This window comes from Pongo pygmaeus, chromosome 18, assembly GCF_028885625.2.
Source record: "Pongo pygmaeus isolate AG05252 chromosome 18, NHGRI_mPonPyg2-v2.0_pri, whole genome shotgun sequence".
NCBI lineage: Eukaryota > Metazoa > Chordata > Mammalia > Primates > Hominidae > Pongo > Pongo pygmaeus.
The window spans coordinates 54,298,296-54,322,914 of NC_072391.2; the positions used below are offsets into that span (position 1 = coordinate 54,298,296).

A 24,619-nucleotide genomic window follows, 5' to 3' on the forward strand; every position below is an offset into this window, starting at 1 on the left:
CTGTTTATTCTATTCTCCTTTGGGTTTGAACTTCAAGGTCCACACTAGATACTTTCCAAGGCTGCTTCCTCTGTTGGTCAGATCAGACGCTACTTTGTTAGCTGTGGTTTCTACAGAAGCTGTTTCAGTTCCACAGCTCTGCGCTAATGGGTACAATGGAATATGACGCAATGATCACCAGTGATTCTCAGTCTCTCCTGAGACACCAGAAGATAAGTCACAGTCTGAAGAGTCTCACTCAACCTTCTCAACACAATCTAGCTGAGAGACACGAGGACAGTTGGAAGCACAATATTCAGTAGAGGAAAAACAAGATCTTGTTCTCTGACAGGTTTATTAGCTTTCATGTTAATGTATGTTTTTAAACCCTGCAACCCTTTGTCAACTTCTTTCCACATCAAGAGGCCATGAGGTACAATAATGGCCTCTTAAGAGTCATGCCACATAAAGATGGTGACTGATGCCCTGGCCTGCCTCCTGTAACAATGTGAGGCTGTTTTGGGTACATGCTGTAATAACAACAGGACTATCACAGGAACAATGAAGCAGAGAAGCAGAAGGTGCCTACACAGTTTTACCTAAATGTCTTCTTTGTTAGGATGGAGATGATGCGCCCATACTGGCAGGAGCAATTAGCACAGAGTAGTTCTGAAAAGGAGGAAGAATTCACAAAGCATCAGTTATGGGTGCAGGGAAGTAGCCATCTGCCAACGGGCACCAGAGTGTCACTGCACTGGAAGGGGAAAAGGAGTGGGCTGGATGACATCCAGGGGCCTCTCTGCCCACGTTCAAAGTCAGTAGCTGCTCTGCCTGCTGGCATCAGTGTCAACACATTTTGTGTGTGTCTCGCTCAGTCTCACACCCAAGAAAGTAAAAACAATTGACATAGGAATAAGGGGAATGGATAAAGAACGGTACACGCTTATTCTAAAGCAGGAGAGCCTACAGACTGTTGTCAAAGCTCATGTCTATCTCTGTCCTTGAGGCCTCCACACCATCTCCCTCTCCCTCCCCCAGAATCCAAGGGATGAGCACATTTCCCTTTATGAGACGAGGTGGAGCAGTACCTCTAGTTTTTGGCTGCTCATGGCCTCAGAGTTGCTGTTTGGAAAGGAAAAAGAGCAGCAGGGGCAGCAAAGAAAAGTACTAGGGCAGCACCTTTAGGTTAGAAATAGATTCCACAGTTAAAAACACAAGTATAATATGCATTAAACAGAGAAGGGCCTCAAGAGAATACAGTCACAATATGCAAGTGTGTCCCACTCATTTACAATATTAGATTCCAGGAGCTGCCAGAAATAAGTCATCTCATTAACATACCTACCCACAGTTCTGTTGTCTGGCTATTAGTAAACAAGGCCTACATTTGTTTCTCTAAAATTTAGAATCTTAAACTAAATCCTTTATTTCAAAAACAAACATAAAATAATTTCCCAGGCAGAGAAAAGGTTTGAGATGGAAGCGTTCTTGTTAGCAATCCCTTCCTGCATAAATGGGGTTGGAGACAGAGGAGAGAGGGAATGGCCAAGGGTATGGAAAGCTTTCACAATGCATGCCGAGTGTGAAGTGACACCCCCAGCAGATGGGGTTTATCATCTTTACTTAGTCACACAACATCAAGGACTGGTTAGTTCCAGGGAAGGGCACCATTTCATCACCTGGGTCAGTTCTCTTCCCCCGCATGCTCCACAATGCAGTAGAACCAAACAACACATTCATCTACAATAGAATGTTTAAATAACACCTGTCCAATAACTGCCCTTACTTCTCTGTGCTGTCGGGAAAAGAAACAAACAGAAAGCAATAAAACCCAAACCCTTTGCAAGCCAGCCAGTGCCTAGTCTCCTAGGGCATTTTTAGTGGAACTTCGGCTGGGCCTTGCCCTCCTCCCAATATCAGTGAGGAAAGTGGCAGCAGGACAGGTTTGGTCATCTGCACTGGAGTAGAAAGAGAAACCAAACACGATTCGGGCCACAGGTGGATTCTGGCACATTTCTAGATTGGATTGGTTAAAAATGTCATGTTGTGCACAGGATGCAGGCAAAGGAGTTTTTTTGAGGGACATAATGCCTATAGGCAGCGTGAACGGTCCGATCTACCCTTGGGGAGGAGCTCCCTGTGTAGGGACAGAGAAACTAGGGGGCCTCGAGGAAGGTGTTGGTTCGGAAGATGGAGGAGACAATCTTTCCTGTGGCATTGATGGTGCCTTCGCTGTCTGAGCTGGACTCGGAGTCGCTGCTCCCAGAGTAGGCACCCAGGCCTGGGAGGATGCCGATACAGACTGCAGCAGAGGGGCAGTGGATAGAGGGGCCACTCAGGGAGGTGTTTCCGAGAGACTTGCAGGATGAGGGCTCTGCAATAAAAGGGGAAAGACTGTCACTTCATCATGCTTTTCCAAAGTTGGGGACTGACTTACCATGTGCCAGGCACTGTACCAAGGGATTTTCCCACAGAGGAGCCTTAGAACAACGCTATGCAGCCAATACTATCATCACCCTCGTTTTAAAGATGGGGAAACTGAAGGAGGAAGGGAGGCTCCAGGAGGTGAAAGGACTTCTGAAAGTAAAGGGGCAGAGCTTAGACTTGAATCAAGGTCTTTTTAACCCCAGAGCCTGACTACACTCTCTTGTTCCCCATCAAATCCGAGTTGGAGAACAAGCTACTCTGGAATGTAGCCTAGAGTGCTTTGATTTCCCTGTGCTCACACAGCCGTGAGAATCTGAAAACAGATTAAGAGAGACACTGTGAGCAATATTAACAATTCCATTAAGTTCTCAGCATATTACACCATTCCTTATTTACTGACCAATAAGCCAGCCAGCACAGATACAACTTCAAGGCCAAACATCAGCTACAAAACAACATTCTTTTCTTTTTAAACATTTTAAAAAATCGGGTAGCCCCCTGGACTAGAATAGGCCCAGAAGGACTCACCAGAATAACGTTCTTTATTAAGAAGGGCCGCTTTTCCCAGATGGGAGAGAGGAGCAATTCAGAAACCAATTTAACACAACCTTTGCTTTCCAGTTGTGTTCTTTTACAAATGAGAAAACTGAAGCCTGTCAGGTAACATTTTAAGGCCATGCAGAATGTCACCTAGGAGCTGGGACTCTTTTTCTTACAGGAAACCCACAGTTACTCTGCCACCTCAATGACAAAGACCTCAATCTAGACAATGCAGGGCTTGGCTGGGCATGGTGGCTTATGCCTACAATCCTGGCACTTTGGGAGGCTGAGATAGGAGGACCACTTGAGGTCAGGAGTTTAAGACCAGCCTGGGCAACATAGTGAGGCCCTATCTCTACGAAAAAATGTTTTGAAAAATTAGACAGCGCCAAGTGCAGTGGCTCATGCCTGTAATCCCACACTTTGGGAGGCCAAGGTGGGTGGATCACTTGAGGTCAGGAGTTCAAGACCAGCCTGGCCAACATAGTGAAATCCCATCTCTACTAAAAGTACAAAAAATTAGCTGGGTGTGGTGACGCGTGCCTGTAATCCCAGTTACTAGGGAGACTGAGGGAGAAGAATAGCTTGAATCCAACAGGAGGCAGTGGTTACAGTGAGTTGAGATCGCGCTACTGCACTCCAGCCTGGGCAACAGAGCAAGACTCTGCCTCAAAAACAAAAAAAAAACTAGTCGGGTATAGTGGTGCGTGCCTGTGGTCCCAGCTACTTGTGAGGCTAATATGAGGATTGCTTGAGCCCAGGAGTTCAAGGTTACGGTGAGCTATGATGGCACCACTGTACTCCAGCCTGGGCAACAGAGCAAGACCCTGTCTCAAAAAACAAACAAACAAACAAAACAAAGAAAGAAAGAAGAAGGAGGAAGAAAGAAAATGCAGGACTTGAAGACTAAAGGAAAAGTTAAGAACTCTACTCCAGCCCTTCCATTCTTCCCTGAAATGTTTCCGGCCTTATTTAATCACTACAACTTGATGTATAGGCATTATCCCCATTTTACTGATGAGGAAAGTCAAATGACTTGGCAAGGTTGTAGGTTGCTTAGGGCAGAAAATGTGAAACTAAACGTGAATCAAAAGAGAATATACTAAAATGATAACCTGAGCTCACTGCAGAGTAAGGGTTGGAGTTCATATTTTGTGGCCGCAGGCTGACAAGCATACTACCTTCTAAGGTTTTGCCTTAGATGCACTAACACCTCATTTACCCAGACACCTCAAGTAAATGTGAAAAGAATACACAGTTCCAAGTATAGGAAACCAGGAGTAAGCAAACAATACCACTGAGCAGTTAGAAGAGATATCAAACGGCCCACACACAAAGTTCAGGAGATCAATGTATTTGCTTGTTTGTGTAAGAAGCTCTAAGAAGGGAAAAGGAAGCTGCCAAAGATAAGCAATGTTAAAACACGGAGATGGAGAAAAGTAAAATGAAAGCCGACAATGGCTACAGAGATAGAGCAAGGCTACAAAAACAAGGCCGGAGCAAATACTCGCACTATCATAAAAGCAAATTTCCTTAAGATACTAAGTTCTTCCAAATCTGTTAAAAAAACAACCAACAACCAAATAGAAAAGTGAACGGAAAACATGAACAACTCAAAGAAAAAGAAACAGATAAATTTTAAACATAACGGGATAAACAATATATTAGGAGGGAACGTGTTGGGAACAGCAAACTTCATATGCTGTTCAGGGAGTACAGAGAAATTTGGCAATGTTCTTCGAACTTAAATGATGTTCATAAGAGAACATTCATTGCAGCACTGTTTATAGTAGCAAAAGAGTACTGACAACCAAAATGTCCATTAATAGATGACTAGTTAAGTAATGGACTACTATTCAACCATGAAGAAGAATAAAGTAGCTGAACATAACGGCTCATGCCTGTAATCCCAGCACTTTTGGAGGCCAAGGCAGGAGGATCACTTGAGCCCAGGAGTTTGAGAACAGCCTGGACAACACAGGGAGACTCTGTCTCTACGAAAAATTCAAAAAGTTAGCCAGGTGTGGTGGTGCACACTTGTAGTCCCAGCTACTCAGGAGGCTGAGGTAGGTAGGAGGATCACTTGAACTGGGGAAGCTGAGGCTGCAGTGAGCCATGATCGCACCACAGAACTCCAAACTGGGTGACAGAGTGGGAACCTATCTAAAAAAAAAAAAAAAAAAGAAGAAGAAGAAGACGAAAGCATCTCTGTGTGTACTGTTATTGAATGATCCCCAAGATATTGTGCTAAATGAAAAAGGCAAGGAGCAGGACAGTGTGTGAAAGTTACAATCTGGGGCAAAGTGGCCATGCCCATGTAGATGCATGTCAGTGTCTGAGAACAATAAATAAAAAACTGGTAGCAGAGGCTGCTCAGGGGAAAGGAAATGAGTGGCTGGAAAATGGGGGAGACTTACTTTTTACTCCATATTCTTTTGTCCCTTTTGAATTTTTCCTTTTCTTTTCTTTTCTTTTTTTTTTTTTTTTTTTTTTTTTTAAGAACATAAGGCTCACTATGCTGCCCAGGTTAAACTCCTGGGCTCAAGTGATGTTCCCGCCTCAGCCTCCCAGAGTGCTGGGATTACAGGCATGAGCCACCTAGCCTGGCCTAAATGTTTTATTATGTGCATATATTACCAATTCAGACAATTTTTTAAAATGCAGCTGTGCTTGGGTAGACAATTTTTTAAAAAAGCAAATACAAAAATTCAAAGAACATCCTGAGCCCTTAAACTAGGGAGGAATAGTCTCATTTATCTCTGTAACCCCAAGAGCATCCCAGTATTAAAGCTAAGAAGGCTGTAGAAGATGAGAGGAGTTGCTTGTGTGTATTCTCCACTAACTGTAAGCCCCTTGAAGGCAAGCATTCTTTTATCACCATTCCACCCCCAGGACATATAGCACAGGGCCTGGCTCAGAGCAGGCTTGCATTCACAAGGGTCAGAAATCAGAATGCAGGAAAATGTGTCAGACAGTTTACAGTTTCATTGCAAATGGCTAATTTGGGGGGAAGGGGTATAAAAATGTGATGCTCTTTTAACATTTGGAACATAACATCAAACTATACCATTCATGACTTAAACATACATTGTAGTACTTATGTATACCAGATAGAATGATACTTTCAGCATTCTGTTAGAAAAATTTGGTTGTTTAAAAAAAACAAACTGGCCAGGCGTGGTGGCTCACGCCTGTAATCCCAACACTTTGGGAGGCTGGGGCAGGTGGACCACCTGAAGTCAGGGGTTCGAGACCAGCCTGGCCAACACGGGGAAACCTTGTCTCTACTAAAAATACAAAAATTAGCTGGGCATGGTGGCACACGCCTGTAATCCCAGCTACTTGGGTGGCTGAGGCAGAAGAATCGCTTGAGCCTGGGAGGTGAAGGTTGCTGTGAGCCAGGATCGCGCCACCACACTCCAGCCTGGGTGACAGAGCTAGACTGTCTCAAAATAAAAAAACAAACCAACAAACAAAAAAACCTTAAAAGGATATATAGATCAGTTACCTAGAAAACTAATTTATGTGAAATTGTTGAATGAAGTATTTCATTTTATCAAGTACAGACACCCCTGCTTAATGATGGGAATATGACCTGAGAAATGCATCATTAGACAATTTCATTGTTGTGAACATCATAGAATACTTATACAACCTAGATGGTATAGCCTACTACACATGTAGGCCACATGGTATATAGCCTATTGCTCCTAGGCTACAAACCTGTACAGCATGTTACTGTATGAATACTGTAGGCAGCTGTAATACAATGGTCAGTATTTGTTTATCTAAACATAGCTAAGCATAGAAAAAGGCACAGTAAAAATACGATATTATGATCTTATGGGACCACCATCGTATATGCACCCATCATTGACCAAAATGTCGTTATGTGGCACATGACCATATTTCAAGGGAAAATGGAATTTAAAGTTCTATTTTACATAGAAAAGAAGGATGAAAGTTAGAGTGCCTGTGGGGGTAGAGAACTGGCTTAACAGAAGAATGGAAGTTAGCTACAGAAATATAATCAAGGAATCTGGACCACTGTGGCATCAGAAGAGTTTAAGTGAAAAGACCAAATACCCCAATTATCTAGGAGGTTTCAAGAAAGAAAAGAGATTGCAAATCTGACAAATTTCATTCCAAAAGCAGTTAACTGTCCAAAGAGAACAAAATGGTGCCCTCTGATCTCACCCATTTGGTGAAGTTTCCTGCCAACTTCTGCATTTGCAGGACCACATTGTCTACTAAATTAACACAGAAAATTACTAATAGAGAATGTTCTTAGTATTCAGACAGATGCGTGACTTGGGAGTAGATGGGGCCAACTTGTGCATTCACTGGCTCTGCTCAGTGCTTAAGTTCAAAGTCTTCGCTGGGGGAAGCCTGAATTTCTATCAGAGTCATAGGGGCCCAAGGAGGAAATCCTCCCACTGCTAAGGACAGGGCTGAAGCAAGCTTCAGGGAGCGTTCTTCTTGTGGAGCCTTAATTCCTAGCAAAGGAGGACACTTCCTGCCTAGTTTCTGTTGCAAGAATGCAGGAGTAGGAAGAAGGGATTTAGAATGACAAAAAGATGGCTCTGAAACACAACTGTCTGCCTGAGATAGTTTAAAAAATCCACGCAAGTTTTCCTTTCCACTGATTCATTTGTTCCTACCAGGAAATAAGTACCATATAGACAGCGACTAGTTTACTTGTAGAAATACATTTAAGATTCCTATGCCAAGCGCATTTAACCCCAGCTACTCAGGAGGCTCATGTGGGAGGATCACCTGAGCCTGGGAGTTTGTGGTTGTAGTGTGCCATGACTGCACCTGTGAATAGTCACTGCACTACAGCCTAAGCAACAAAGTGAGATCCTATCTCTAAAAAAATATTAATTAAAAGAAAAACATTCTTATGAAGCTTTATGTGTGTATGTGTATACACATATACAGTATACATTTATCCTATTTAAGCAAGTTTCCTATTTATTAAAAAGATGTCAGTGAAAAATTCCAAAATTGCTGATGGGAGTATAAATTGGGATAACTTATTTGAAGGGCAATTTGGCAATATTTACCTAAATTACAAATGTATATCCTCTCTGACCTATCAAGTCTACTTCAAAGCATTTAACCTGATAGATCTGTGCATGTGAAAAATTATGCACGTGCAGGATTATTACTGAAACACCAGAATAGGGAAAGAATGGAAACAATCTAAGTGTTCATCAATTAAAACGTGGGATAAATGATATACCCATGCAATATACAATACTACACAGCCTTAAAAAGGAACGAGGAAGTGCTCTATGTCCAATTATGCAATGATTCCCAAGGTGCAATAACTGCTAAATTAAGCAATGAATAGAGTAGGTTAGATTAAAATACTACTAACAATGAAAGTATAAAAACAGTATATAATGTATTCTTGCCGAAAAAACCTACTTGATCAAGCTTCCAGATCAAATTACCATTTTACAGGAAACACAAGGTAGCAGGAAACAGCATGGGGACGCAATCAGTAAAATCTAGAGCCAGAGAAATGCTAAAGAACAAAGACCCAGTTTCTCCACAAATAAAATACAAAGAAAACAAAATATAAATTTAGAAAGGAAGAACTTACAGATTAAATTCAAATTAAAAGGTATATTAGCCTACTGCTAAGATTGCAATATTGCCAAACTAATCTACAGATTCCAACAATTCCTGTATCAAAATCTTAGCTGTCTTTTCTGCAGAAACTGACAAGCTGATCCCAAAATTCATATGGAAATTCGAGACTCCAAATAGCCAAAACAATCTTGAAAAAGAGAAGCCAAGTTGGAAGACTCACACTTCCCAATTTTAAAACTTACTCCAAAGCTACAGTGATCAAGACTGTGTGCTAATGGCATACAGATAGACATATATAGCTCAGTGGAAGAAGAGAGTCCAGAAATAAACCCACACATTTATGGTCAACTGATTTTTTAAAAATATAAACCACTGAGTCGTATCCTTTTAAAGGGTGAATTTTATGGTATGTGAATTATACCTCAATACTTTTTTTTAAAAAGCCATGGTAGCCAAATATAATGTCTGGTCCTTGCTAAGATCATAATTTTTTTTTTTTTTTTGAGATGGAGTCTCACTCTGTTGCCCAGGCTGGAGTGCAGTGGCGCGATCTCTGCTCACTGCAAGCTCCACCTCCCGGGTTCACGCCATTCTCCTGCCTCAGCCTCCCGAGTGGCCGGGACTACAGGCGTCCACCACCATGCCCAGCTAATTTTTTGTATTTTTAGTAGAGACAGGGTTTCACTGTGTTAGCCACGATGGTCTTGATCTCCTGACCTCGTGATCCACCCGCCTCAGCCTCCCAAAGTGCTGGGATTACAGGTGGGAGCCACCGCGCCCGGCCAAGATCATAATTTTTAAAAAGAAAAAACTTTTTTGAGACAATTGGAGAAAATACTAACTTAATATTCGATAATATTTGGTAATTACTGTGATTATTATTATTATTTTTTTTTGAGACAGAGTCTTGCTCTTGTTGCCCAGGCTGTAGAGCAATGGCACAATCTCGGCTCACCGCAACCTCTGCCTCCCGGATTCAAATAATTCTCCCGCCTCAGCCTCCTGAGGAGCTGGGATTACAGGCATAGCCAGCAGCCCGACTAATTTTGTATTTTCAGTAGAGACAGGGTTTCTCCATATTGGTCAGGCTGGTCGCAAACTCCCGACCTCAGGTGATCTGCCCGCCTCAGCCTCCCAAAGTGCTGGGATTATAGGCATGAGCCACCGCGCCTGGCCTGTGATTATTAATATAATGGTATTGTAATTGTTAAAACAAAGAAACAAAATAAGAACTTGTATTTGCTAGAGACACATATTAAGAATTATGAATGAAATGATATGTCTGGAATTGTCACAAAATATTACAGTTGAGAGATATAAATGAAATAAAATTGGCTATGTATTAAAACTGCTGACTGGGTGTGGTGGCTCACACCTGTAATCAATCCCAGCACTTTGGGAGGCCGAGGCAGGTGGGTCACTTGAGGCCAGGAGTTCGAGACCAGCCTGGCCAACATGGCGAAACCCCGTCTCTACTAAAAATACAAAAATTAGCTGGGCGTGGTGGCACATGCCTGTAGTCCTAGCTACCTGGGTGGTTGAGGCATGAAAATTGCTTAAACCAGGAAGGCAGTGGCTGCAGTGAGCCAAGATAACCCCACTACACTCTATCCTGGGTGACAGAGCAAGAACCTATCTAAAAAAAAAAAAAAAAAAAATTGTTGACGGTCTTTCCTGTAGGAGATACCTTACAAAGAAAAAAAAAAATCAGTGAAGCTTGGTAATGGAGGTTTATTATACTTATCCCAACTTCTGAATATTGCTTAAATTATCCATAATAAAGCATTTAAAAGATACATATTTACAATTGCTTGCACATGCATATAATAGCTCTTGATGGCTACATAAGAAATGTGGCTGGGCTTGATGGCTCACTCCTGTAATCTCAGCACTTTGGGAGGCCGGGGCAGGCAGATTACTTGAGGTCAGGAGTGCAAGACCAGCCTGGCCAACATGGTGAAATCCTGTCTCTACTAAAAATACAAAAATTAGCCAGGTGTGGTGACGCACACCTATAATCCCAAATACTCGGGAGGCTGAGGCAGGAGAATTACTTGAGCCCAGGAGGCAGAGGTTGCAGTGAGCTGAGACTGAGCCACTGCACTCCAGCCTGGGCGACAGAGTGAGACTCCATCTCAAAAAAAAAAAAAAAAAGTATAATTCTGTTTCCCTCTAAGGAGAACTAGATGGAAGAGGATATGGGTAAAAGGCAGACTCTTTTTTTTTTTTTTACCCCCCAGACTCTTCTTTTTAAAAGTAGGTTCTAGAGCAAAAGGGTAACAGCAACAGACCACCACCACTGGTGCTTAGTAGATGCATATTAAAAAGCATCATCTTTTTTTTGAGAGAAATTAATGTAAGCCCTGTTGATCGATGGAATTTAGTTCAGAGTCTCAATCCCCACATGGAGTTAGAATAAAACTGAAAACACACTCGAATTTCTCATCCCTAATCCAGCCCCAGTAACATTCACCTTCACTTACAAGTTCTTGCCTCTTAATACAGAGGCAGATTTCATCACATAAAGGTAAAAACCAAAGACGTATACTCCTGGAGACTGTATTAAGCTTCTAGGCTCAATCCAATCCAACAATGAGCAGGAGCCAGGTATTTACCTCCCATTGGTAGCAAACCAGGTAAAACCAAGAAACCTGACATTTGGGGGAAACAGAAAAACACCTTTTGTGAGCAGAGGTGGTATGACCAGGGCCTGGTAAGCACTCCTGGGAGAGTACTATTTTCATTGATCAGTTTCACTGGTTTCTAATATAATAACTTTTGCAGGTATAAAATCCTGCCTGGTATAAACTCTTGCCTGGTATAAAATCCTGCCTGGCATAAAAAAGTTGGGTAAATTAAGTGTAGGTAGGCTTGCTTGAAGACAGAAATGTATTCATTTGCAGAAGCAATGCATTACAGCCCTTTACTGTGGTTCATGTGTATTCTGAGTACAAGGAAGTAATCAAGGCTGGCACCCACCTTGATTCTTGTCATCTGGCTCAGGGTCCGGTTTCAGTCTTTTCACACTGTTGCCACTCTCTGAGCTGTAACAAAACACATGGTAACTTGAGCCATGTCCAATCTTGCGGATCAAAGCTTAGGGAATCAGCAGCTCCAATAACTATTTATATGGGTCTTAGGCAGTCTCAAGAGGCTGGGATGATAAAAATGAATGAAAAGTATTCATTTCAGATTCTTAATCTCTTTCCAATTGCATCATTAGTCATAAAGACAATTTAAACTCCTGACAAATCCAGGAAATAAAGCACTGTATCTTCAAGCATCACTTCAACTTCAGATTCTTGGCCGTCTTTATCACTCAAATTGGTTAGAACCACAGATGGATTTCAAGAATATTTAGACATGTTCATAAATGACAAACATTTAGTAATTACAGATTGAAGAAAACATCTTTAGTGACATGCTAGAGATTCTGAGAGTCACCCAGAAGATTTTCACTAAAAGAATGTATAAGGAATATATTTCAATGAAGAAAGAAATGATCACAGAAGGAAGGGGTCCCAGAAGGAAGGGGTGGTGAATAAATAAACTGGCAAACACAAACATAAATCTAAACAAATACTGTATCAAAAAATAACGTCTAGTTTGTGGTGTTCAACAGACCATACTGAAGTCACCTCTAAGACTGGGGACATTACTGTGTGTATTTTCTTGCAGGGAGTGCACAGCAGGTTCCATTTAAGAGTTATGTGGGAGGCCCGGGTGCGGTGGCTCACGCCTGTAATCCCAGCACTTTGGGAGGCCAAGGCGGACGGATCACCTGAGGTCAGGTGTTTGACACCAGCCTGGCCAACATGGTGAAACCCTGTCTCTACAAAAAATACAAAATTAGCCAGGCAAGGTGATGCATGCCTGTAATCCCAGCTACTTGGGAGGCTGAGGCAGGAGAATTGCTTGAACCCGGGAGGCACAGGTGTGCCAAGATCGTGCCATTGCACTCCAGCCTGGGCGACAAGAGTGAAACTCCAGCTCAAAAAAAAAAAAAAAAAAAAAGAAAAAGAAAAAAGAATCAGAGTATACAAAACCACAATGCAATTAAGTTGGAAATCAATGACAAAAGAGAAACATATTTTGCAGCCTCTAAGACACTGTTTTATATATATATATATATATATATATATATATATATCTCATCATAAGGTGTTAAAACGTGTGGCGAGGGGGAAGGCTTATCTTCCCCCTCACTGAAATAGTTACCTCAATATGGAGATTTAAAAAATACATTTCTAAATAATTCCTGAGTCAAAGAAGAAATCATAACGGATATTTTAAAATACTTAGAAGCAAATATAAAACTTACATACAATGAAAGTTAAGGAAAATTTATAGCTTCAGATGCTTATAACTAAAAAGGCTGCACATTCATGAACTAGGTATCTGACAGTTTTTTCTAACAATAAATAAAAGAATAAACTAGAAGAGAGTAAAGAATATTCCTCTGAAGAAGGTAAGAAATTGCTGCTTGTTTTGTTCTTATGCTTCATGACATATACATGCCAATGGCTTCCAGACCTTCACCAGGCAGCAGAATCACTCATGGAACTTTGAAAACTACGACTCCCAGACTTCACTTCAAACTTACTGAACCAGAATTAGTGCGAGGCCTGTGAATATAAATTATTAACAAACTCCCAGGTGATTCCAATAAACTCAGGGTCGGACAGATTAGGAACTCCTGCCCCAGGAGACTACCTTACTACACAAAGAAACATTAAATGATGTTGTTTCAAAACCCAAAAGGGGTTATATGCAGGTCACCAAATACGCTACTACAGAGCCTTTTCTAAAGGTGATCTAAGAACTAAGGGAGACAGTTATAACACCCATTCTGCGACCACCAAGAGCAGTCTCAAGGGATAACAAATTGATCACCTGGAGAGCCCTCCCTTGGCATATTCCAGTAAAACTGACCCAGGTCCAAATCCTGCGAGTCCCTAGTCTTGCAGGAAAGCTTATGTGAGAACTTGACAGGAATAATTCATGGTTTGGGTAGCGAGCCCTTCTCAGGATAACTCCTCCCCTCTGTTGCTATACCAGCATGACATTTTTACATGTAGGCAGTGTTCCTAAGAACATCTGCAGCAGATGGGTGGTGTGCCAAACCACAAGACTGCATCAATACACTCCCTTCAAAACATATGGCTGGTTGCCAATATATCATATTGATTTTCCTAATAGACTGCACTTAAACTTATCATTTCGCCCACAGTCTGTTGGGTCAAATCGAAATGACCAGATTCAATCACTCTGATGCCATTTCAGAATTTGGAAAGGGAGGAGCAAACATAGCAAAGAACTTATCATAGCCTTGAGACAGTGCTATCACTTCCACATCAATCCAAACCTAGCCACAGCCAGATCTGTAACCCTGCCAGGGCTGCCATGTTCTTTCAGGACAGGATGCCTTTGCAGCAGCTATTCCCTCTGCTTAGACTGTTCTCTCCCTTGTTGCTTGTCAAAGCCCTAGTTGTCCTACTTAATCAGCATCTTTCCAGTGGTTTCCCCCAACCTCCCCAACATGAAGATGCACACAACACCCTCCAAGCAGCATTGTATGCTCCTCCTCCTTGCTCTCAGTACACCCTACACAGATCCTTTCACAAGACTAACTACCTCATTTGTCTAGACAGAAGCCCAAATAATGAACTCTAGCTCTCTATTTCTCTATGATCTTGCACAAAGAAGGGTCTCAACCTCTCAAACTCTTGGTCTTCTCATCTACAAAACAGGGATTATAATTGTACTTCATAGGATTGTTGAAGAATACATGAGATTATGCAGAGGAAGCACTTAACACAATGCCTGGTGTGGCAGATCTCCACTGAAGAGTGGCTATTATTTATATTTGTTGAATAAATGATCAGAGAGACGAGGGTCAAAGCCTATAGAAGGCCCCAAATCTGGAAAGGGAGAGAGAGATAGGTGAGCACACCAAGGGAACTTCACCCGGACTCACGCGAGGCAAGCGTTGGCTCTGGCTTCCATTACAAGTGGTGTTTCAAAGTACGCGGTCAGAGCGAAATTTAAGCTGTGTGAGTGCTGACTGACCTCTTATGCTTCACAGCTCCTGCCAACAGCTTCGCCTGGGAGAACTTGTTCTTAGTTTCTATAGGCTTCACAGTCAGTTTCTTTTCCACTTCCTTCTTGTTCTCTTGAGAAATTCCAACCTTCTTGAGGTTATTGTGAGTTACCAGTTAAGGGTCAAACTAAGCAAAAGGGAAGACAACAAATATAACCCACTAGCCCTTCGGCTGTGCTATGTAATGTCTGGCCTACTTATTTAAATAAATGCCCCACCCTTCTTTATTCTGCCAGTCAAATCCAGCCAATTCAAAGATAAATGAAAGAGATCATGAAGGTAGACAGCATATAAAGCCCAAAATAATACAGATAAGCAAACTTTTCTTCTGATTCTCAATGAAAATCTGCGCATAGCCACAAAACCCACTATTACCAAGGACATGGCCAATATCATGCTTGATGAGGAAAACAAAGATCTTAAGGAATATAAAGAAAACAGAGAAAAAAATGTGGCTTCCCTGAAAACATGCTTCCCCCTTCAAGGGTTAAATCAAATTTTGCAGAATGTTGTTATGACTATCAGTAGCAATTAATCTTAGACATCACGAAGACTAACTCCTGCTCCACTGCTGCAAGGAAACATCAGAATCACCCCAAGGCTCATTAAACATGTCAAGTCCCTCCCTGCCCCAAACCTACTGAATGAGACCTCTAGAGGCCCGGGAGTTTGTTTTAAACACTCTCTGAAGGTGATTTTACACTTGATCTTAGCCAAAAGGCCAAGAAACGATCAAAGGTGATTTTAATGAGAAATCCTGTGCATATTATACAAGAACTGAAAAGCTATTTTTAAAAGCATGACCAGTTTCGCTTGTAACATCAGTTTTTTGTTCTTGATGCCAATCTCTGGCTCTCAACTTTTTACTCTTTTGAAGTGAAGAAAGGCCCCATATTTTTGTCGGGGAGGTCACTTTCACTTGTTCCCTCCACCAGCCCTCCCTCCTCTCCCTCCACTTCTCCCTCCGTTTTATGCCCTCTCTTGAAACGTCTTAGACAACAGATAAGTATTCTGACACGATGCAAGTCCTTATTTAAGATGCAGTAGTGCCTGGAACAATAGTGACATCTAGTGCCCAGGAAATCTAAGAAGCATGAATTATCAGCCCAAAGAGGTGGGTGGAAGTAGAGGATGTATGGTTAAGGTTATTTGTCTACGCGTCTTTGAACAATGCAGAAAACTGAGTTCCAGAAATCCTAAGATTCTAATTCTAATCACTCTCCAGGCAAGTAACTCTGTTCTTACGGGCACAAGTTACCTTAAATATTTGCAGTATGCAATGGAAATTAGATATAATGCTTAGTACTATTTTGAGTTTAATGAATTTAATGTTTTTAGGGTCATCATGGAAACAGATAATGTTAATACTCATTTTTATTTAAAAAAAATAGATTGGCCAGGCACAGTGGCTCACGCCTGTAATCCTAGCACTTTGGGAGGCCGAGATGGGCAGGTCAACTGAGGTCAGGAGTTCAAGACCAGCCTGACCAGCATGGAGAAACCCTGTCTCTACTAAAAAGACAAAAAATTAGCTGGGTGTGGTGGCACATTCCTGTAATCCCAGCTACTCGGGAGGCTGAGCCAGGAGAATCGCTTAAACTCGGGAGGCAGAGGTTGTGGTGAGCTGAGATCGCACCACTGCACTCCAGCCTGGGTAACAAGAGCGAAACTCTGTCTCAAAAAAAAAGATTTCATCTTTCTAGGAGAGAATGCCAAAAAAAATTTAGCATGTTGTGATTTTTTTATCTGCAACTCCATCATTAGGAGACAGAAGTTCTCAAAACTCTCAATATTAAATATTAAAAGATAAAACAAAAATGGAAAAAAAACACAACAAAAGCATGTATATATTTATACATTATTTATACCAGGACATAGACAAAACTCAACATTTAACTTTTTATTCTTTTGAAATGAAGAAAAGTCCTAACTTTTTAGGGGTAGGGGGTGTTAATAATCTTATTTTTGATCCGCAAAGTACAAGCAATTTTTCCTTCTTAAGCCCCTCTTCTCCCAAAATGCTTTAAAAACACAAACACACCTCAAAAATCTCAAGAAATTCATTAGATCAGCATTCTCTTAAAATTGCACCATTTTTTAACATACACAATACTGCTAAATACTGGTTTAACCTGAGACAAGAGTTCTGTTATTTACATGGTTTAAACCACAGCTTATTTGTATTCAGAAGTATCCTATTACACAACATATCATATAGTAATTAAGCAAAGCCAAGAAACAGTTCCTAACTTAGAGCTTCAATAAACAAATGTCTAATCCTTCAATTCCTATCTCAACATGTCTCTGGCTACTTGCATGCTTGGGATTAGTGTATTAGATGTCAGTGAGTTGGAAGGCCTGCTTTTCTTCAGTTTTTCTAGACAGAACTTTCCAAGTTTCCAGTTAAAGCCCTTATCCCTGGAGCCTCATTGTACAATGAGGCTGCAATGTTACCAGGACACAAAGGTTTCTTTTGTCTCACTGCTGCCCTGTTCATTCTTTCCTTTTAATTGAAAACCAAAGGGCATCTCACACTCAACAGCATTTCTCCCTAGGTGCTGCTTTGGGGGACACTATATGTCTTATCTGCTAGTTTACCAACATAAAACAAAATATCATTCAAGTGAGAAGTGTAATGAATGTATTTCCTTAGAGGAAAATGCTTGGTGTCTGAAACAACACAATATGGGTATCTGCCTATCTCTACAAATGAACACATATTATTTTGGGATCATCAGGGTCAGGGAAGGGGGAGTTCAGAATAATCAGCCTCAATCCTACAGTTGAGATTGAGGTATAACTTCCCATGAGCTTCTATCTCCATGTTGCACCTGAATGCCAGTAACAGAACTGGGACTGGAAGCCAGGTCTTTTCCTACCAGTTCTGATGTAAATCAATTCCCAGGGAATCTGTCCACGTCTTCTCCCACATAACCCTTTTTTTTTTTTTTTTTTTTTTTTTAAGATGAAGTCTTGCTCTGTCCCCAGCCTGAAGTACAGTGGCGTGACCTCGGCGCACTGCAATCTCCACCTTCCGGGTTCAAGCGATTCTCCTGCCTCAGCCTCCTGAGTAGTTGGAACTACAGGCACAAGCCACCATGCCCGGCTAATTTTTGTATTTTTAGCAGAGACAGGGTTTCACCATTTTGGCCAGGCTGGTCTCAAACTCCTGACCTCAAGCGATCCTCCTGCCTCGGCCTCCCAAAGTGCTGGAATCAAAGGCGTGAGCCACTGTGTCCAGGCCTCCCACGTAACTCTTAAAATGGAATGTGCTGCACATTCTCTGCAAGAAAATACCAACTAGTACATACACACAGTAATGTCGTCCATCTTAGAGGTGAAGCCTGTTGGATTACACCAGTGATGTTACTCAACATATAAGCTTGAAATATCCAAATAAGCTTCCTCACATGAAGACAAATGGTCCTATTAATATCTCCTATGAATCATTTATTAATGTATTCACATATTTACTGAGAATCTACTATATGCCAGGCACTGGGGAAATCAGAAGTGACCAAGTCAGATAGTCTTTTTTCTTATGGAGCTCATTTACTTTACATTCTAGCAGGAAAGAGATAAACAAACCAGTAGGCAAATAAATAAAGACAACTTTCAGATAGTGACAAATCTATAAAAAATGATATTACTGGCTGGGTGCGGTGGCTTGTGCCTGTAATCCCAGCACTTTGGGATGCTGGAGTGGGTGGATCACCTGAGGTAACGAGTTCGAGATCAGCCTGACCAATATGATGAAACCCCGTCTCTACCAAAAATACAAAAATTAGCTGGGCATGGTGGCATGCACCTCTAATCCCAGCTACTTGGGAGGCTGAGACAGGAGAATCGCTTGAACCCGGGAGGCGGAGGTTGCAGTGAGACAAGATCGCGCCACTGCACTCCAGCCTGGGCAACAAGAGAGAAACTCCATCTCAAAAAAAAAATTGATATTACCGACAGCAATTTTAGGTGGGGTGCTTAGGGAAGGTCTCTAAAAGGGAGAGCTGAGCGTTAGGGAAGGTCTCTAAAAGGGAGAGCTGAGCAGAGGGCTGAGCTGTGAAATACGTCTTGCAAAATCTGAGGGCAAAACATTTTGGGCTGAGGAAACAGCAAGTCTGAGGCCCTGAGACTGACTCAGAAAGCATGGTGAAAGAGAACATAAAGAAGGCCAGCAGGCTGCAGTACAGTCAACATGAGAAAGAGTGGCTTCAAGATGCAAGAAGGAGGCGGGTTGGCCTAAATAATGTAGAGCCTTCTACGGCCTGATACAGAGTAAGACTTTAGTCTAAATGTAAGGGGAAGCCACTAGAGTGTTTCAAATAGAAAAGTGACATGATGCCATGTATGGTTTTTAAAGTTCCCTTTCTTGTCTAAGGAATAGATTATTGAGGATGAGAGCAGAAACAAACCAATTAGATGGTCACAGGAGTCCAGAAGAAAGTCTACTACTACTACAGTAGCAGTAGATACCAACAATTCAAGAGATTTGGAGTACATTTTGGAAGCAGTTCTTGGCCCAGGCACCAGGAGGCACAGGACTACCAGTTACTGGGACTGGGAGGACCAGAAAAAGAGAGACTTTGGGGAAGGGCAGTGTGATGAGAGAGGGGGTGATGTGGCACAGTATTGAGAATTTTGATTCAGCCAAGTTTCATTTGGGATGTCTATTAAGACATTCAAGTGGATGACCAAAAGGCAACATTGATCCAGAGCAAAGTCATCTTTGCTGCTTTCTCAGCCCTTCTATCGGGACAGGGCATACTATACCAGCAGAGAACATCTTACTAAGAATATAGGAAATTTGCTAAACATGTTCTTTTAAAACTCAGAGGCCAGTTTCTCCACTGGATGAAGCTGACTGCACTGCCCACCTGTGTCAGAGTCTAACCCCAGTACTAGTAGGATTGATGCCTTGAGTTAACCTAAGAAGGATGTGGACTTTTGACTATAACACTCTTGCACACAACACAAACTCCACAAACCACTACCAGCTTTTCAGAATCACAGGAATATCAGTGTTCAAAGTGACTTGAGAGATCACCAGGTAGAAAACCCTCTTTCTGTTGATGAGGAGACAACATCCATAGATGCTGATGAGAAAATGGACACCTTACAGGTTTTCCTCCAAGTACAAAGGATATTCTATATTCCTTCAGTTCTTTCAGTTCTTCTTCTCTTCGTTGCTTTTCTATTAGTTCCTGCTGTCGAGAAACCTCATCAAGGAAGTTGGTCTCATCTTCGTCTAAGCCTCTTACCATGTTTTCTGAGGAAATAATTAAACAAGGAACACTTAGCAGGCTAAAGGGAAAAATAAGATTTTTCCTTTCCCCTTTTTTAATAAACAGCAGATTCTTCAGGGGATTAAAAAAAAAAAAAGAACTGGTAAATACCATGGTGTTTGAATAGATAACAGGGCATAAAAAAAACAAGGCATTTTTTCCCATTACTAAATATTACCATAGAATTAAAATGGGTGTTTTGAGCTCTAAACAAAAATATTCAATGTGGTCTAGAAGGCTGAAGACTGTCTCTTTTCCACCAAATAAGCATCTGGAGACTCGAAAATCAAGACAATTCCATGGTTAGTTAGGAAAAGTGCTGCATGAGGCAAAAGTGCATCAAAAACACCCCACAGAGCCCCTTGAACTCTCTGTTTTCTGAAGCTTACTGAATTTGAACTGTTCCTCATACTCCTGCTGCTTCCTGTCCTTCTGTTCCTGTAGCCTTTCATACAGAGATCGAGGGTCATAAACCTCCTCTGGACATTCTGAAAGGAAAAGGAGAGGGGAGAGAGGTGGAGGGGGAGGAGATATATACTTCAGATTGTTTTCATATTATTTTGGAATCACAAAAGGTTTTAAAGACAAAGTCAAGTCTCTGCGTGATCTGAGGGTGTGGATAACACAAAAATTGTACAAAGTCCAGTTTCCCTTTGGACCTCAGAGAGGGGCCACCAGTTCTCAAAGCCAACTATCAATGTCAATAGCGCCCATGGCCTGAGACAGTTAACTGATTGAGGGGCCAGCCCAAACCCTCCACACCAGCAGTGTTCTCAGTTGTTCAGACCATGGATCCACCTGTATAGATGGAGGAGAGGAGCAGAATCTCTTGGAAGGAAGTGTGGTAGGCAGAAAAGGAGCAGGATGTGAGATCCTGGCTCTGCTCCCAGCTGTGCAGGATCTTACATAGACTTGCCCCTGAGTCTCAGTTCCTCAACTCTAAAGTAAGGACAATTGGCCAGGCATGGTGGCTCATGCCTGTAATCCCAGCACTTTGGGAGGCCGAGGCGGGAGGATGGCTTGAGCTCAGGAGTTTGGAACCAGCCTGGCCAACATGATGAAACTCCATCTCTACCAAAAATACAAAAATTAGCCAGGTGTGGTGGCTGGTGCCTGTAATCCCAACTACTTGGAAGGCTAAGGCAGGAGAATCTCTTGAGCCTGGGAGGCAGAGGTTGCAGTGAGCCAAGATCGTGCCACTGCACTCCAGCCTGGGCAACAGAGCGAGACTCCATCTCAAAAAAATAAATAAATAAAACCAAGTGAGGACAATTAATACCTACTCTGCAGGGTTGCTGTGTGGATTAAAGACCATTATACTGAATGTCACAGTATACCTTCTGGATCTTCAGGTTTTCGAACTTTCTCCCATTCTTCTTGCCTCCTTTTGCGCCGTTCATCTAGTTCTGCCTCAGACACAAACCTCTTTTTGATAACAAGGTTACCATCATCCCCTCCATCCATAATGAAACAACCAATCTACAAAACAAAAACAAAAACAAGAAAATCATTTCAAGTGAGAACTGCAATTAAAATTCTAAAGAGAAACAAGGAGATTTAGCTCTATCTGACCCAGCAACAAACTAAAAATTATCTTCCAACTTTGAATTGAAAAAATTCTTGGCCGGGTGCGGTGGCTCATATCTGTAATCCTGGCACTTTGGGAGGCCAAGGCGCATGGATCATGAAGTCAGGAGTTCAAGACCAGCCTGACTGACATGGTGAAACCCCGTTTCTACTAAAAATACAAAAATTAGCCAGGCATGGTGGCACGCACCTGTAATCCCAGCTACTCAGGAGGCTGAGGCAGGAGAATCGCTTGAACCTGGGAGGCGGAGGTTGCAGTGAGCCGAGATCACACCGCTGCACCCCAGCTTGAGCGACAGGGCAAGACTCTGTCTCACAAAAAAAAAAAAAAATTATCAAATAGTTTAATTTATAGGCCATTGATGAAAGCACATGAATACATTTTTCCTGACATATCAGAGAATTTTTATTAACATCGATGTTATCTACACAGTTGGCAAGAGGACCTGGGATAATTCTTATTACCTGGTGTTCCACAGTAAATCTCATATTGCAGCTATTTCTCTGTCCCTCTAATCTAGATAAATTGGCCTCCTGAGCATCCCATCCTTTTCCCAGCTCTCATCCTCCTTTATTTCTGTAACATCTGACATTGTTCTTCTTGAAATTCCTGTTTCTGAGACATTACACTATCTTGATTCACCTGCTCTTCCCTCCAAGTAGATTAAGATGGAGAATCTCAGCTATTGAAGACTTAGTGATCAAGTCCAGTCTGTATAGCAGGGAAGGTGCACAAACCATGAATGGAAAAAGTGAAACTGGAAGAACAGATCCCCCAACTTCAGTTCCACGTACTTTCCTGAATACTAATCTGACTCTTCATTTATATCTCTTCTGACCTTCCTCCCTGTAAACCCCTTGTCTGTGCCATTTAAGATTTGAGCTTCAATCCTTCTCTTTTCTGACTCCCACAATCACCTCAACCATTTTATGCATATTTTGACACAGAAGATTACCGAATCTGTTATTTCTACCTGAGCTTTTCTTCAAAGAGGAGAGAAGGAAATAAAGATAGCAGAGTGTATATTACTTATTACTCCTTTTTTTTTTTTTTTTGAGATGAAGTCTCGTTCTGTCACCCAAGCTGGAGTCCAGTGGTGCAATCTCAGCCCACTGCAACCTCCACCTCCCAGGTTCAAGCAATTCTCCTGACTCCACCTCCTGAGTAGCTGGGACTACAGGCGCGTGCCAACACGCTCAGCTAATTTTTGAATTTTTAGTAGAGATGGGGTTTCACTATGCTGGCCAGGCTTGTCTCGAACTCCTGACCTCGTGATCCGCCCGCCTAGGCCTCCCAAAGTGCTGGGATTACAGGCGTGAGCCACTGCACCTGGCCATATTACTCCTTTCAAACTAAATCTCTGTTTTTCTTTATTGGTTTCTTTCCTTTTGAGTAACTGTGGAATTAACCCCTACCCAGACATGTTATTCACAGCACTATGTGCTAACAAGGAGGCACATATTCAATCCAATGTCCATTCCAAGATGACCAATAACAACAAAAACAGTAAGTTTCCACACTACCACAAAAATAAAGCAGCTAACAGTTAATGAGCTCTTACCATGTACTATATACCTTTTACGGATATTATCTAATTTACATGACCATTGACCCTATGAGAAATATTATCTGTTTACAGATAAAGTTGAGGTCCAGAGGAGTTAGATTATTTGTCTAAGGTGATACAGGTGGTGAATGGTAGAGCTGAGAACCAAATCCAGGCCTGATATCAAAAATTCATACTCTTACCAACTTTACCATACTCCTCCCCAGAAAACACTAAATCTTGGTTGAAAACAAAGACATGTCGACTTCAGCTTTCTTCCTACTTCAAATTCCAGTGCTGAGAATATTCATGCAACATTTTTATTTAGTAAAGCTAGAAATGGAAGCTGAAAAAACCCAAACGTTCAGAACAAGAGAATAGTCTCAGCCTGAATACTACTATTGCTGAGGTTTAGTTTAATGTAACAATAAGAGAGAATTGTGAAAATCACTAGAAAGAAATGAAATCAACTGACAGACGCTGTTGCTCCCACCTAAAGCCCACAACCTGGACACTTCTGATTTAGCAGCACTCAATGACTCCAGCCAGAGGCTCATTACTGAAGCAGAACTGTTCAGTCTCTGTGAAAATGCCAAAAATTCCTCAAGTTCTACAGAACAACCTCTTATGAAACCGGAGCCAACAATTTCTTAAATGTCTCTGGCAGAGAAAACGTGAACTTTCTAGGGCTCTAATGGTTGGGAGAGACATTCCGAACCCTCAATTTCCCCCTTTCTTATCCCCTATTAACCGTTAAGTCTCCTTTCTCAGCCTGTATTAATCATTCGGTTTCTTTCCATCACCCATTTTTCCTAGTAAATAATTCAGAGTGGGATAGTCCTTATAGCCCACCTAATATGATAATCCACTCGACATCTGAATTTACCATACATACCCACGAGAAGGTCATCCAACTCATATATTAAAACTTCAAGAGGGACCACTGCATTCCCTTCCTAGGCAGCCAACTCCCTCTCTAAGCAGATTTGACTGTTAGGATAGTTCTTCCTTAAACTGAACTGAAATCTGTTTTACTATAAATTCAACACATAGGTTCAATCCACTGGGACTATACAAAAAGAATCAAATCTTTTCTAACATGACCATACTTCTTCAGTTGTTTGAAGACAATTCCCATGTTCCTCCTAATTTGTTGCTTTTCTGAGCCAAACATTCCTAGTTACTTTAATTTTATAAGATGGAGAAAAATAATCATGTCTCAAGGAAATGAATTTATCAGATTAGATATGATTTAAACCTGGGAAATAAATACTAGGATACGGCAATGCCATTGGTGTCCCAGTAAATGCCTCTCGTCATTCTTGTTTTATATATATATATTATTTATATATATATATATTTATATATATATATATATATAAATAAAATTTTTTTTTTTAAGACAGTCTCGCTCTGCTGCCCAGGCCAGAGTGCAGTGGCATGACCTTGGCTCACTGCAGCCTCCGCTTCCCAGGTTCAAGCGATTCTCCTGCCTCAGCCTCCTGAGTAGCTGGGATTACAGGTGTATGCCACCATGCCCGGCTAATTTTTGTATTTTT

The 24,619-nt window shown here is 41.7% G+C and overlaps 1 protein-coding gene across 11 annotated transcripts in view; it reads right to left on the reverse strand.

The window, feature by feature from the left end:
* Positions 1 to 317: 317 nt before the first annotated feature.
* PSME3IP1 (proteasome activator subunit 3 interacting protein 1) overlaps positions 318 to 24,619 on the reverse strand; it is a 33,399-nt gene continuing 9,097 nt past the window's right edge. For 6 of the 11 annotated variants that reach the window (XM_063654304.1, XM_054454990.2, XM_054454985.2 and 3 more), the window contains 7 exons: positions 21,704 to 21,821; positions 21,264 to 21,405; positions 20,316 to 20,414; positions 19,788 to 19,910; positions 14,617 to 14,749; positions 11,527 to 11,591; positions 318 to 2,353 (listed from right to left, as the gene is read on the reverse strand). In XM_063654304.1, coding sequence (XP_063510374.1) covers positions 2,136 to 2,353; positions 11,527 to 11,591; positions 14,617 to 14,749; positions 19,788 to 19,910; positions 20,316 to 20,414; positions 21,264 to 21,390 — 765 coding nt within the window. In that variant the 5' untranslated portion in view covers positions 21,391 to 21,405; positions 21,704 to 21,821 and the 3' untranslated portion in view covers positions 318 to 2,135. Of the gene's footprint in view, positions 2,354 to 11,526; positions 11,592 to 14,616; positions 14,750 to 19,787; positions 19,911 to 20,315; positions 20,415 to 21,263; positions 21,406 to 21,703; positions 21,822 to 21,978; positions 23,227 to 24,619 lie in introns of those variants that run through there. The other 5 variants (XM_063654305.1, XM_054454991.2, XM_054454982.2 and 2 more) reach the window with 3 other exon arrangements.